General features: G+C 42.3%; 1 protein-coding gene across 3 annotated transcripts in view; it reads right to left on the reverse strand.

Annotated features, from left to right (window-relative positions):
• Positions 1–15,418, reverse strand: part of HAPLN1 (hyaluronan and proteoglycan link protein 1) — a 66,930-nt gene that overhangs the window by 12,284 nt on the left and 39,228 nt on the right. For all 3 annotated transcript variants that reach the window (XM_014960488.1, XM_014960490.1, XM_014960489.1), the window contains exon 3: positions 7,855–8,229. In XM_014960488.1, the coding sequence (XP_014815974.1) occupies positions 7,855–8,229 (375 nt within the window). The remainder of the gene's footprint in view (positions 1–7,854; positions 8,230–15,418) is intronic.

Below are 15,418 nucleotides of genomic sequence, written 5' to 3' on the forward strand. Positions count from 1 at the left end.
TCCGAACATTCAAACCCACTTCCGTGTCTACTCCACTGGTGTCTTAACATCTCCTTTCTTTCCTTTCCCTTCCTTCCCCATCTATCGTCCAAGAAGTGTTATTTTTTCAAACAAAATCTTTGTTATTACTAAAGCTTGGTGACTTGGTCCAAGAAAATAAAGCATGCAAATGTAAACTTGGCAGGGTAATAATAAACAATATTTTGCTCCCCTTCAGCAATTAATTAGAGAGTCTGCTGAGGTTCTCTCCTTTTGTAAATCTTTTGTTAAATGGCTTTTCAGTTATTAGCTGTTCTGAACTATAAAGAGTGAACGTAATGTAACACAACACGTCCTGTTAACTGTAACTTCATAAACAAGAAGCCGTAGATGTTCCATATCTTTCTGGATTTCTGTTTTTCCTTTCTCCTTCTCTACTCCTTTTTTAAAAAATTTATTCATTCCCCCTCAGTGCTAATGGATAGAAATATCACTGGCTACAATAAAAATGTAGCAAATGTCAGAAGAATCCAAGCTTTATTACTTTATTAGAAATCCAATACTTATTATTTTTGTAGATCTACACTTCCTCAGACAACTGACTCCCTGCTGAGTACCTGTGTCTGATTTGCATATACGCGTAAGAACAAGCTAAAATCATCAGAGGTGGGTATTTTTTAATTAAGATCTAAACGTACATACTTCTAAAAATTGAGCAACAATTAATTGGAAACTACTCAAACATATTTGAATCTGTAAGGTTTCCAAAGTCATTTTTTAAAAGGGGTTAAATATGTATGTAAATTTGTTACAAAACTATTTGACAGTTTGGGACATAATGTTTTAATAACATAAATATGCACAAAACTGTAATATTAGCTTTGGGCTATATTTGGGTAGACTGCATAGAAGCTGATTTTTGTTTGAGTTCATCTGCAGTACAAGCCTGCAACTGATTAACATTAATTTCACCCTGCAGATGGGGGTGGCCATTCGTGATTTTGCAGAGCAAAACTGGCTGGTTATGTGTTTTGTGTAGCTTTGCATTATCTTGCATCTTTGTTAATATTATTTTTTCCTCCTTCATTTCCCTATCTAACCTAGCTGAAATTCATAGTTAGATCTTACTATTCATCTTCCTTTTGTCAAAAGATAATCCATCCCATCTGTTCTTGAACGGACAAAAGCTGTCCTGAGGCTTGTTACTGTTCCCAAACTGCAGACTGAATCTTAAACCCCTGACTCCAACCTTGTGTTTTACCATTAGACAAAACACCCACTTCCAAATGTTAACAAATTCAGCTTAAAAAATGGAGGAAGATAAAAACTTCCAGCCTCAGATGGTTAAAATCTGGTTTGGTTGTGGGAAGAGTGAGCTGAGGAGCCTTAACCTGACCTTAGTGGTTTGTCTTCCCTACTCTAAGGAGGCAGCTGAGCCACTTGTGGAGCCTGAATAGGGAATATTATTTTACAATATAGACTTGAGAGTGGGGCTACTCTCCCAAATACGCAGATCTCCGGGAACAGGTCCTACCCCCAGGGAAAGACCTCCTTCCCTCCAAGCAGGAGAGGAAGAACCTGAGACACACCAACTCCACGGAGAATAAATCTGTAAGAATCATAGAATCATAGAATTTCCCAGGCCGGAAGGGACCTCCAAGGGTCATCTAGTCCGACCCCCGCAGTCAGCAGGGACACCCCCAACTAGACCAGGTTGCCCAGGGCCTCGTCGAGCCTCTCCTTGAATATCTCCAGGGATGGGGCCTCAACCACCTCCCTGGGCAACCTGTTCCAGTGCTCCACTACCCTCACAGTAAAGAACCCCCTTCTAATCTCCAATCTAAATCTGTTCCCCTCCAGCTTGAAGCCATTTCCCCTTGTCCTGTCACTACAGGCCTTTCTAAACAGGTTCTCCCCAGCCTTCCTGTAGGCTCCCTTCAGAGAAGGAGGAGGGCCGGGTGAGGCTTGCTATATGCACCTGTGGCACTGCAATCCTGGTCCAGAAAATGACTTGTAATGGAAATCAGGATTTCTACCACATCGGACCATAAGAGTGGGATGTACAACATATCCTCCCCATTGCATGCCTGTATCTCCATGAATGCCTTACATTTGATTCCACAAATCCACGTACAACTCTGCTCCAGTTACTGTGTTTATTAGGGAATGCAAAAGAAATTGTGAGCCTTTTGTAAGCTCTTTGTATTTAAGAGCCTTACAGGCAGGTAAACCCTAAAAATTCAGCGCAAGTGCGTTGCAATTACTCGATTGCTACAGACACACCATCCGTGCAAGGAGCTGTAACAGTTAACCAAGACAAGGAGGTGAGGAAATAACCTTAGAAAGCTCAACTCCCGTAACAATTTATGGGAATCTATTAAGCCAGCATCACACACAATTAGCAGTTTTAAGAGTATTTACGCATAGAACAAAATAACACAAATTTCTGTTGACCCATATGGAAAAAAAAAGGTCTTTTTACAGCCAGTGTAAAGAAATGGGCTTCCTTGAGTTCTAGCCCAAACAGAAAAGTAAGTTTCCTTGTAGCCAGTGTAAACACGGGTAACAGCAGGGTTTGCTATATACTGTACTGTAGGGTACAGTTTTATGCTGGCAGCTTCACACACTTGATGGCAAAATTTTCCATGCTGGATTTCTAAAATTCTGCAAAAAAGTGGCGAGTCCCTCATTTTCCTTGAGAGCCTACCTCCATTTCCCTGCCTGCCAGGGCTGTCAGGTCTCCGATCACCCAGCACAGACTCCACGGGTGGGCCAGGAGCTGTCAGCAGGTACCAATCTCCCCGAAAACGAAACCGAAGCTCGAGATGGTCCACGGCACCCCATAAACTGTCAGTGGGGTTGCCCATTTTTGACAAATACGAACTAGACTCATCTGGTCTCGGGGCATATTATTGCTTTATTTTTCTACAGCCTTCATAAAAAATTGCAGACTGGTGTCTTTCCTTGCTCTCCTTCAGCTAATCAGTCCCACTGGTTTTTTGGCATTGTCCTTTCAGGTCATCATTTCCAGATAATTTTTTGCTGCTGGATTTTGAACTTTTTTGTTTTTTTTTTTAACTTTTTACTTCACCTGCATCTTTCAAGTACCATTTCTCACAGCACTTGCAAACACAGCTGTGCCTGCACAGACCTGTTAACCTGTCACAGAAGGAATTACATTGGTCTGTCATGACTTAGACTTGACAAACTCCTGTTGTCTTTTACAAGTCTTTTTGTTGTCTTCTAGGGACTCACAAATGTTGTGTCCTATAAAATCAGTTTTATAGTAGAGAGTACAACAGATTGTCACGCAAAGGATATTTAAAATAGCTTTTTGTGTATGAATGTAACAGCAACACACAAACGAAACAAATCAGGCACCCAGTATTAGGCTAAATCTGATTTCTCCTGCTGTTGAGAGCATGAAGCTGGTTACATATTGGTTTCAGCTATGAATTCCCCATTGCTTACATCCAGTTTAAGAGCAAATGACTGGATTAGAAAGCAGTTGCTGTGACAATATGGAAGAATTTGTTTATATGAAGCTTATGGATTTGTTTGATCTATTTTGAACTAAAAAGTCTGTTCTTGAGAGACATGCCTGTTCTTTTTCTAACTGTATCTGGGATATAAAGGCTAACATACCTCTAAGCAAGATCATAAAACCTGATGGTTTTTTTGCTTCATGTGGAGCCACCCAGAGAGTTAGCTTCTATCTGGAAGTAACTTTCTACCAAGATTATTAATGGCTTTATCTAGATCTGGATATTTCTGGTACTGTTGAATGTACGAAGTAATTATTTTATAGCATGTATTGCAAAACTAATGTGTTCAGTTATCACCTCTCCCTGAAGACAGAAACTATTAAAAAAAAAAAATTCCAACAGAGTAAAAATCTGCCTTTGGCAGTTTAGCGTTGTTCCACTTTCTTTGTCAGCCAGCCCATGAATCTCACGAAGGAATAGTACACAAAATCTGTGCCTGGGCAGTATAACTGAGGGCCAGTGCTGGAGCCTTCGCACGCCTGGGAAGCCAGAGCACAGAAGCCTGATGTAGTGAGATTCATTACCCTGCCTAGTATTCATAAGAAAGGAAAATAGTAAAGAACTAGCATAAAGAAAATTTAGTGTAGAACAGTAAAACACCAACATAAAGAAAATTTAATGTAAGCTGGGAATTCTTCCTTCGCTTATGACTGGGGCAACAATATCTACCTGCCATAGGAAACACTTTAATTTGTTAAGCTTTTGGCTCTCAGGACATTTGACAGAGTGTAAAACTCATGATGCGTATTTTATGTGCAGGAGGAGAGTAAGGCCATTTCAGTGAGGAAATGGCTTCTCACTGAGAAAAGGCCAACATAAAAAGTGTCCTGCTCTCTGCAGTACTTGACATTTTCTTGCAGCCACCGCGCTCAGCCCAACTCCCCTGCCCTTAGACCAACCCTTGTACTTAAGGCTACCAACATCACAATAATCATGACATGATTAAATAGTTCTTAAAGCTGGTGGTTGTGAAATACAGCAGTGAATCCTAGTCCTGAGCTCTAGCTGCTAGGCAGCACTGTGTCACTAGTGCAGGGGGAAAATGGCATGATTCTGCATTAAATAGTAGTGAAGAAAGCATACCAAAACCGTGTAAGGTATGTAACAAATGCACACTGAATCTAATTCCACTGGTTTTTCAAAGCTAAAAGTATCCAAAGGGCTGGAGCACCTCTCCTATGAAGAGAGAGAGGGTTGGGGTTATTCAGTCTGGAGAAGAGAAGGCCCCAGGGAGACTTTATAGCCCCTTCCAGTAACTAAAGGGGGCTACACGAGGGATGGGGAGGGACACTTGGTCAGGGAGGGGAGCGATAGGATGATGGGTGATGGTTTTAAACTGAAAGAGGAGAGATTTAGACTAGATAATAGGAAGAAATTCTTTCCTGCAAGGGTGGTGAGACACTGGAACAGGTTGCCCAGGGAAGCTGTGGCTGCCCCATCCCTGGAGGGGTTCAAGGCCAGGCTGGATGGGGCTTTGAGCAACCTGGTCTGGTGGGAGGTGTCCCTGCCCAGGGCAGGGGGTTGGAACTCGATGATCTTTAAGGTCCCTTCCAACCCAAACCATTCTATGATTCTATGGATAAAACACTACCACTTTGGAGGAGAAAAAAGGTCAATTGAGGTAGAGGTCAACTATTTTCATATTGATCTATGAACATCCTTTTGTCTAGCCACAGCTATACTGTTTGCACAGTGAGCTCACTTTGGAGCGATCAGCTCTTTTGCACTGCTAGTGGGCATTCCTGGATATAAATGGTTTTGTCTTGCTGCCAATTAACATCCTCAGGGCCACCATCTCAGGACACCAGGCTATTGATGCAAATCCTCCCCACTGTGAGATTAACCTTATTATTTATAACAGATGTAGAAAGTTGGAATGGGCTGATATATTTTTATTTTTCTCCAAAGATTGAATTTTTTTCCCCTTGATCTGTTCTGCATTGCTTAAGTACATAAAACAGAAATTAAAGCCAGCACCACATAAAGCCACAGAGAAGATGAAAAAATAAGCACAGGGGCATGCAAATGGAGGAACACATTCCATCAACTATACATATCCATTGTAAATATAAGTATTTTAATAATTATCATTTTAGAAGGAAAATTCAATGTAACTCAGATGCAGAATTATTTGATTTAGTGGCCATAACCAGGACTGACACTGACACACTCACCAGCCTTCTCTCACTTGAAAGGTTACATTTTACTGTGACGTTTTGCAAACAAAATTTTCCTGTCAGTTTAGGAAACATCACTTTATAACATCAGAAATAAACAGTCCTACACCTGTCCCACATCTGACAAAAATAATTAAAAAACCATCATTCCTTATGTTAGCCCGACACTAGTTAAAATATATGAAATTTCCTTTGAGCAGAGATTGGAACACACTTGGTTGGAAAAATATGATTCCTCCAACCGTTATGAATTTCTGTGTTTTGGAGGTGGGGGAAAAGAGGAAGGAGTGGTGCTGTTGTCCAGGACGGGATGGAGTTGGCACACTTCAGAGGCAGACCCTGTTTAGAGTAACAGCAGTAAGCTCGAGTGTGTATCAGGAGGTGGGACTCACACCTTTAATCCATTGGGCTGGTGCTGCGTCATGAAACAGTCACAGTAAAAAAACCCCAGAAAATCTCCTTTTTGTCGTGCTGCTGTCTGCAGTATAGAAAATTTCTCGTTGTTTTCTTAGTCTGGTATCAATCCAATATTGCCTTTCAAACGTGGCTCTCTGCACGGGCACAAGTATTGGTACCAAGCTTGAGGCAAAGCTTCCTGATCTGCCACTGCAGCCACTGGCATCTCCCCTTCCCCAGGCAGTCCTGGCACAGCGGGAAGCATTTGTACTGGAACCTCCTCGCTTTTAACAGCAGAGAGCTAATGAACTTTTGTTTCAGAGGCACAGTGCTAAGTGTGCATAAAATGCAGGGAAATCCCAGCACCTGATGTGGAATAAGATACGTAGTTATTTATCTGGAATAATTTGAAGCCCGATAGAGATATGTACTTAGGATGTAAGGAGACTGTCAGAAGAATATTATCAAATTATTGAGCATCCTCTCAACCCAGGGCTGGGTTCCAGGACCGCCTGCACAACAGTGCAGAAAAGAAGAGACATTCTGGGGACAAACACGGTGTACATTCTTATTAAAGAGGGATTACGTGAGGAGAAACAACCTAAAACTGATTGTCCTGATGGCATAGAAAGTGTGCAGGGCCTCTCTGCCCTCAGAAATGGACGTTTTCAGCAGCCTTCAACAAGCAGTAGAAGAAGGGATGTACAGGAGTAAGCTAAGCCCATGACATCTATTTGGTTCCAGGAACCACTCAGCCACTCTTATTGTGCAGGGTAACTATATAGCCCTCGTAATCTACAATAACCCTCAATGAAAGAGTCATATATTTCACACGTTTACAGAGAGCCCAGGGGGCTGATTTTCGTCTTTTCTCTTCTTTATTCTTCCTAACCACTTTTCACGGATGATGTGGCTTTTATAAAGTTCTCTCTGGCACACGCTTGCTGGTAAGTATAAGGGTAAGGGAGACATCTTCATGCAACTTTAAGCTTACTGCTGAGTTCAGTGAAGTGGTCTGGGGAAAAAGGCAAATGCCAGATCACATGCACTGCATCTCATAAAAGTTATCTGCATTTCCTAACAGTAAAGTAAAGCTGAATTTTTCGTCCTCTTTAAAACTGTTTCTTTCTTTTTTCCTTTTTTCCTAATGCTTTGTACTCTAATGCTTTGTTTTCAATAATATTGCTGAGGGAAATGACTACAGACTACATGTAGGAGTTGTCTTGGCAGGCAATATAGAGATCTATTTTATATAATTATCAGGCTGGAAAAAACAAAACCACTGTCTCTGGAAAACTGCTTTAACATTTTTAGTCTTTGTAAGATGACTTGTATTTGCTTGATAATCTAAAATGTCCAGAAGGTCTGTATAATAGCTATTAGGGCAATGTTTAATATAATTTTGCCTAAGCCTACTGTAAAAATATGCAATGACTTCTGTAAAGTGATAGAAGCAAATTAAAAACATATGGAGTTCTTCATATGACTGGTCATTCTTTTTTGGCTCCCCTCACACCGGGTCCCACTGGGAGCTGAATCTACCTAGGGCTAATATAAGCTCTACAAGTCCTAATGTCCTTCTAATTTATGATCTATGTCACAGGTTGTCAAGCCAAGATCCCCAGTGCACAATGAATCCCACTTCTCAGCTTGCTGTTATCACTGATAATACAATATCAGCAGTATCAGGAGATAAAAGCAGATATTGCCTAACACAGACCAAATCTGAATTTGAGTATAATTCAGGTGTTACCTACCTTCCAAATTCAGAGCTACCACGGCTGTATCATCCTCCAATCCTTCAATCACCTCGCACTTATATCTCCCGTAATCCTCCAGGATTATATTTGTGATTATGAGAGAGGCATCATTTTCACTGCTTTCCCTCAGAAACACTCTGCCCTGGTAGCTTCCGTAGCTCTTTCTGTGCTGGCCCATTGCAACAAAGACGTCCACTTCTTTGAGGTAATCTGAGGTGAGTTTGGTCCACTTGACCCGGATTTTGTGGGTTCCTGAGCCAACTGTTGATGATGTGTGCTCATGGTAAAATTTACATGGCAGTGTGACGTTGCCACCCCGGTGTGAGAAGATTTTAGCTTGCTCTGCTACCACAAGTAGACGGGGTCCATTTTCTGTTAGGATTCAAGGAGAAAAACAAAAAACAAGAATTAGTCTGCAATCTACCTTTTACAGAGTAGGTAATGATTGATGCCATAACAACCAGCTATATTATACGCTAAGTCTGCAGCATCATTTCCCTGCAATCATTTTGTGCCTATGCAGCAGTAGGGTCCATAAACCAGTTATATATATAATTATTTACTTAGCTGCAAGCGTATTTGCGTGTGCATGCTCCCAGAGAGGCAGAGAGGCAAACTGGTTCGGAGCATTGCCCCCTCATACAGGCAGAGGCCATCCTATATACTCCACAGTCACGAAGATAGAGTTGTATAAATGTATTTACAGAGTTGTATAGCTGGTGGATGAATGCCATCACCCATAAAGGGCTCCATGCAAACATCTCGTATTTCCCTGCAGGTTGTTCAAGAGCTATCTATCAATGCTGCTTTTTTTTTTTTTTCCATAATTCAATGTTTATGGATGGACTCAGCTTATTCAGGCAGCAGCATGATCTGAGACGCAGTGTGTTATGCTCACAAAACAGAAAACCATTACTGTATCAAATAGCACTATTTATATTGACATGAAAAGCGTCAGCATAATTCTAAAATGTCTCATTTTCTATTTGTATTTTATTCCAATTTTTGAGTTTGAGTTCCTCTTCTGACATATTTCCACCAAAGAAAGGAAGTCCATTTTGTCTTCAAATTTAAAATCCGGTCCTCTCCTGCCCGCTTGTCTCATCATCCCAATCTGTTTTCCTCATCTCCTTCAAACTCATCACTATTTTAACTTCGATATTTTGACCTCACTTCAAACAGACCCATATTTAACTGGCTGTCCCCTCTCCTCCTCACCATCACCCCAGACTCCCTGCTCGCTTTTCTCTCTAGGAGGTCACTACGGCTGATGTTGTTCTACAAAACCATTATATTTAGGACAGTCAGCTTGAGCAGGTGCTCGCTTCCAACCTCAAGTCTCTGGGGCTACTTCAACAGGTTGTGCTGCCTTGGGAAGAACCTGGGAAACACAGATTTCATGGTGGCAGACGTATCCAAAAGTGAGAATATTTCCTTCTTTCGGCACCTCTTGCCCCTCCACTCATGCGCAGCTTGCAGAACTGACTTAGCAAGCTCAGCACTTCTGTAGATATTGCCGTCCTCCATCACTGAGAAACCGACCAAAACTGGCACTGAATCACCAGTGCTCTGCTCGCTGGGAGAGAATTACCAACCTCCCTCTACATAACAGATGGCAAAGAAAGACGTCCTAACTCCCTTCGTGTGTTCAGCAAGTCAATGGAACAGCCCAGAAATGTGATTCCCGACTCCCAGGCTCAGTCTGGCTCTCTCTGACTTCAGCAACAGCCGAGGACAACTTCCCAAATGCGGGGGCTGTTGAGAAGCTCACCCCATGAAGGCTGGCAGCAATTTTTCTGCTGGTGTCAGTGGGGATGTATCCGGATTAATAGGACAAAACTGCAGAAATGGATGCAAAAATGTCATCAACCAGCGAGAGGTGTGCATGACTGTGATGGAGATGGGCCTACAGGTGAGGTGTCAGTGACAAGCCCACCAAGGAGTGTCCCACCTGGCCGGCTCTCTCTTCACAGCACTGCAAGAACCTGCGGTGTGTCTGCAGCCATGGCAGGTGCAGGGAGACACTAGGATTTGTAGCTGATAAATGTCTCCAGGCAGTCCTAAGCTTCTGAGTCCTGTTGACAGGTCTTCTGCCTAAATGATATATTCACCTAAACTACAGTTTCAGCTTGACTTCACCATCTATTCACACTGGCTACACTAAGCAGCAGAAGAAGGAAGGGAAGGGATGCCAATCCAGAGGAACCTGGACAGGCTTGAGAGGTGGGCGCACAAAAACCTCATGAAGTTCAACTAGGTCAAATGCAACGACCTGCACCTGGGTCAGGGCAATCCCGAGCACAAATACAGGCTTTGGGCAGAGAAGGGATTGACAAAAGCCTTGAGGAGAAGGACTTGGGGGTGTTGGTTGATGAGAAACTCAACACGAATCAGCATTGTGTGCTCACAGCCCAGAAAGCCAACCACATCCTGGGCTGCATCAAAAGAAGCATGGCTAGCAGGTCAAGGAAGGTGGTTCTGCCCCTCTACTCTGCTCTCCCACGTGGAGTACAGTGTCCAGCTCTGGGGACGCATACATAAGAAGGACATGGACCTGTTGGAGCACGTCCAGAGGAGGCCACAAAAATGATGAGAGGGCTGGAGCACCTCTCCTGTGAGGACAGGCTGGGATAGCTGGAGTTATTCAGCCTGGAGAAAAGAAGGCCCCGGGGAGACGTTACAACCTTCCAGTATTTGAAGGGGGCCTAGAGAAGAGATGGGGAGGGACTCTTGATCATGGAGAGGAGCAATAGGACAAGGGGTAATGGTTTTAAATAGAAAGAGGGGAGGTTCAGACTAGATGTTAGGAAGAAATTCTTTGCTGTGAGGGTGGTGAGACACTGGAACAGGTTGCCCAGAGAAGCTGTGGATGCCCCATCCCTGGAGGTGTCCAAGGCCAGGCTGGATGGGGCTTTGAGGAACCTGGTCTGGTGGGAGGTGTTCCTGCCCATGGCAGGGGGATTCAAACCAGATGATCTTTAAAGGTCCCTTCCAACCCAAACCATTCTATGGTTCTATGAAGAAACCCCAGAGTATGCAGCATTTCATAATCATGCAAACACATTTGGGGTGATAGCAAGGACAAGCTCAATGAGTGCAAACTTGCATCTGCTTAAGAAAAACAGGTATTCCAAATGTGTAGTTCTTCATGAGGAGTTGCTGTGTCAAGAGTATTGCTATTACCTGCACAGAACAAACTAGCCAGGGCACCAGCTTCCTCTAGAATGACCAAGCTGGAGCGCTGCAAATTGTTTTACCAGGATGAAGGACCTTCCTGCCTATTGACACAGCATTGCTGCAGAGCAGATCACCTGCAGCCCCATATAACCGGTTTTCTTTTTTCACTGCCCTTCTCCCCCAGAGGTGACCAGAGGTTTGGTGCTGCTCCTTCCCCCTTTCAGAGGAGAGCATTCAAGGAGAGAGGTGATCTGAGGCAAGGCACCATGGAAAGTGTTGCTAACACTGTTTCCACAGGACGAGGAGAAGGAAGAAAGTGAAGGCAGCCAGAATGGTTTGTCTGCGAATTTCCCTGCTTCCTTCAGGGACAAAGATGTTCCACAGACTTCTGTCCACCTTGGGAGGAGAAATGTTATGCTTTGGGGTGGTTATTACCAAGAAATCTGAATCAGAGCTCAACTATGCTGGGTCTTTAATACTGAAACAGTCAAGTTAATAAATATTAGCAGAAAGGACTGGGGCAGGAGGGAGAGTCTGACTCAGGCTGCTCTAACACTCACTCTTTCTAACAACAGCTAGTCTGTGCCAGCAAGGCCTGGACACATGCCCAGAGCACTGTCACCTCTAACTCCAGCATCCTTATGTGGTCCTGCACCTCTCTCCTGGCTGCTTCCCACACCTCCTCTGGTCCTTTGCAGCAGACATTACTGAGTTTGTGCCTCAGAAAGCATAAAGAACAGAGGGGATGGGAACCTGGGAAAGAAACTCAAGCTTTTCTCAGCCTGGAACACCTCCCACATCTCTCAAGGTTCAAAGGGAGACACAAAACTTGAAATATACCTCCACCCCCAAGTTATCTAAAAGCACACTCTTGGCCTTGCTGTCTCCTGCCTTGCTTGTGATGTTGTCTGCTACTAGCTAAAAAGGGATGAATTAAAGTTTTTTTATCAAGACACGGATTCAGTCCCTGCCCTAATGGTCTCTTCAGTGGAAACAATGGACAGATCACACAACTTTTCTGCTTAAAGAGCATTTAGGATTTCTGGGGCACTTGGACCCAAATCCTCAGAGGTACACAGAAACTTAACTCCCAGTGTTTTCAGTTGGGTTATGCCCTTAGAGAAGCCTGACCTATGTGAACTGCCCAAGCACAGGTGTTCAGCCTATTTCAGAGTGAGAACTTGAAACTGAATCTCCAAAGTCCTAACCCCCTGATGTAGCCACTAGACTGCCCTGCCTTTAAAATGAAAGATTATCTTGATGTAAGTCTTGAAATGTTCAGTTTAGTTTGCTCGTTACACGCTATGACTGTCAAATTATAGCTTTAGAAACAAAGAATCATAGCCTCCCAGTTAAAGACAATGACCCTTTGTGCTCCGATTATCTAGATGCCTACTCGCTTTTTTGATAGGGTATCTGTTTTGGAAGGAACATGCTTCAGATGCAGAATCTCAGAGCCAAAAGGGCAGATGGCAATCTGCCAACTCAAAAAAAAAATAAAATATATCCCTTACCTGTTATATACTGAAGTCATTAACTATTTTACAGCTATAAAAAGTACATTAAAATGTCCCAGTGTGCTCCTAGCAGGGTCATGATTTGTTGGTGCCTGAGAGGCCAGCACAGTGCAGTTTAGCAGGTGTTTAGGTCAGGATGAAATACGACATTGGTGCTCCCACTCAAGAGCTGGTACCAGTTCTGGATGATTTGCCAAATGAAGATCTATTCAGAAGGTTTCGGTTTGACAGATAAATAGCCCATCCAAGATTTTTCAGTGCTAGGGGATCCAAGAGATTGCCCCATTTATGGTGCTTTGTGCAGTCAAAATCAATAGTAGGGAAGCAAGAGTGAAAACAATTCAGCAAATTAGTCACCAGTGGCAAGACAGTGGGGCAGAAAATAACAATTATGCTGCTCCCAGACCTAAGAGAGGAGGAAGGAAGAATCTCCGGCTTTCAAGGAAATGCAGATGTCATACTGGGGGAGGCTGTGTAGTTTCTTTTTGGGCCAGAAGACATCCAGAAGACATGCAGGCAGCAGGGATTCAGGATTAAAAATGAGATGGCTGAGGTTTGGCATGAGGCCATGAGGTCTTTATTATCCAGCAGCCAGTCAGCCAGTGAGAATTAGGGCCGAAGTCATCTAACTGCATATTTTTGGGAACATGGCAAAATGAACGGTCTTGGTCTTTCTGGAGTCAACAGAGAAGGAGTTAAAAAACTAAAATCACAACCAACAAACAAACAAACAAAAAATGTGCATTTTTAGAGGGGAAAAAATTGTAAGTCAGGGATCATTTCATAGATGTATTTTCATAGAATCATAGAATGGTTAGAGTTGGAAGGGACCTTAGAGATCATCTAGTTCCAACTCCCTGCCCTGGGCAGGGACACCTCCCACCAGACCAGGTTGCTCAAAGCCCCATCCAGCCTGGCCTTGAACCCCTCCAGGGATGGGGCAGCCACAGCTTCTCTGGGCAACCTGTTCCAGTGTCTCACCACCCTCACAGCAAAGAATTTCTTCATAATATCTCATCTAAATCTCCCCTCTTCCAATTTAAAACCATTACCCCTTGTCCTGTGTATTGCTTAAATGTTCCACACTGTTAGCAAGACATTAGGTTAATAACACCGTATGCCATCCTACTTTAAATAAACAGAATTGTTTCTGGCTTTCCTGTAGTGTTACCAGGGACTTGAACATAACTCTTATGCTAAAAATATCCTCACTCTTCCTATAGTAGTCTGCATGTTTTGTTACCCCTACCATGCTAATTCAAATAACTTCTGTGAGAACAATAATGCATGCTTGCTATAATATGTAGGGAAGTGCATTATTAATACACACACATATGTGCATATTGCTCCAAGAATCCGAAGGGAAAAACATAAAGAAGAATTATGCACACACCTTTGTTTTCTTCCCACACATAATTTTCCTACTAGATTTTTTTTTTCTATGTTTTAACTAATTACCTTTTTGCTTTTGCTTTTGGAAAAATAATCTAAAAAATTCTGTATATCAGCTGTAAGACTAGGAAAAGCTGTTCATGTTTTCCCAAGCATTAATGCAATTTTGTTCATGTCATGAAAAAGAAGCATCAAGCTCCCATGTCCTCTAAAATGGCTGGATAAAATACTCCCTACACATTACTTTTAAGTTTTGACATACAACTTGGTAAGAGAGATGATAGTGAAATCTTAGTGAAAAAGTTCAGATATCGTGTTCAGCTAAAAATACTGATTTTATAAATGGCTTCAACATCGAGATGACAAGATAGATGTAAAACATTTTTCAGCTGATCCCATCTACTCAACGTGAGTAACACACTGGGAGGAATTGTTAAAGGGGTCGTATTAACTGAAGGTTAGGTTTCCAGGAGACCTAGCAGCACATAAAATGATCAGGCAAATAACAAACTTCAGCTCTTCTAAAATATTGCCACCTTGTGCCTTAAATAAACTTTAAGTATGTGTTTACTTCAGCATAGATAAAGAAATTGCAGGAAGATCAGGCCTCATAGAGCAGAACAGAACAGAAACCATGGCAATGTCTCTGCACCTCCTCTGCACAGAAGGAAATCTTCATGGGTGGCACTGGCACTGTTTGACAAAACCAATATTTTACATGGAAATGGTTTGACAAAACCAATATATTACATGGAAAAGCTTTTCCAGTTCTTTAATTACCTTTAAATGCTTTATATATATTAAACTGCTGTAGCAAGTTAAAGCAAATTAGTAATTTAAATTGATGTTTAATGTGAATCTTTTTGCTTCTGTAATAATTTTTTTGCAACCCAAATACACTGGAACCTATCATTTAAGGTCTGTTCCAGAACATGCAGTCCTGAATGCCTTTAATGACACCAGCATGTCAACATGAGGTGAGGTTGCTCTTTGCTGACATTTCTGTTACTGCTGTTCTATTACTGCAAATGGTGTTGCAACATGCCGTGCTCTGAACTGGGAAGCAAGCTGAGTTGATGTAAAAAAGGAGCTAAATTATAAGAAGAGGCTGCAAAATGGATCATGAAATAATCTAAAGAGTCCTGAAAGGCAACAAAACTAGTGAGAAATTTTAAGTGGAGGAAATAAATGGAAGAAATAACAGGTAACAGGAAATAAAGAAAGGTAAACCAATGGAAAAAAAGTCAAAAGCAAAGTGGAAAAGAATGAAATTTGGGAAGATAAGAAATAGCTTATGAGGTCAAATCAGTAGTGCACCTTATCTCTTTCTCTCTATTGGTTCTGGTTTGTTTTGAAGCAAAGGAAGTGGACTGTGGATGTAACTCATTGTCATGCAGAACAAGTTGGGCAAGGCTTTATTCTGCTTTTGTCACTGATTAATTGACTTAACTTTCCTTTTTTTTTTTTTTTTTTTA

This window comes from Calidris pugnax, unplaced genomic scaffold, assembly GCF_001431845.1.
Source record: "Calidris pugnax isolate Ruff unplaced genomic scaffold, ASM143184v1 scaffold326, whole genome shotgun sequence".
In the NCBI taxonomy this organism is placed as follows: domain Eukaryota; kingdom Metazoa; phylum Chordata; class Aves; order Charadriiformes; family Scolopacidae; genus Calidris; species Calidris pugnax.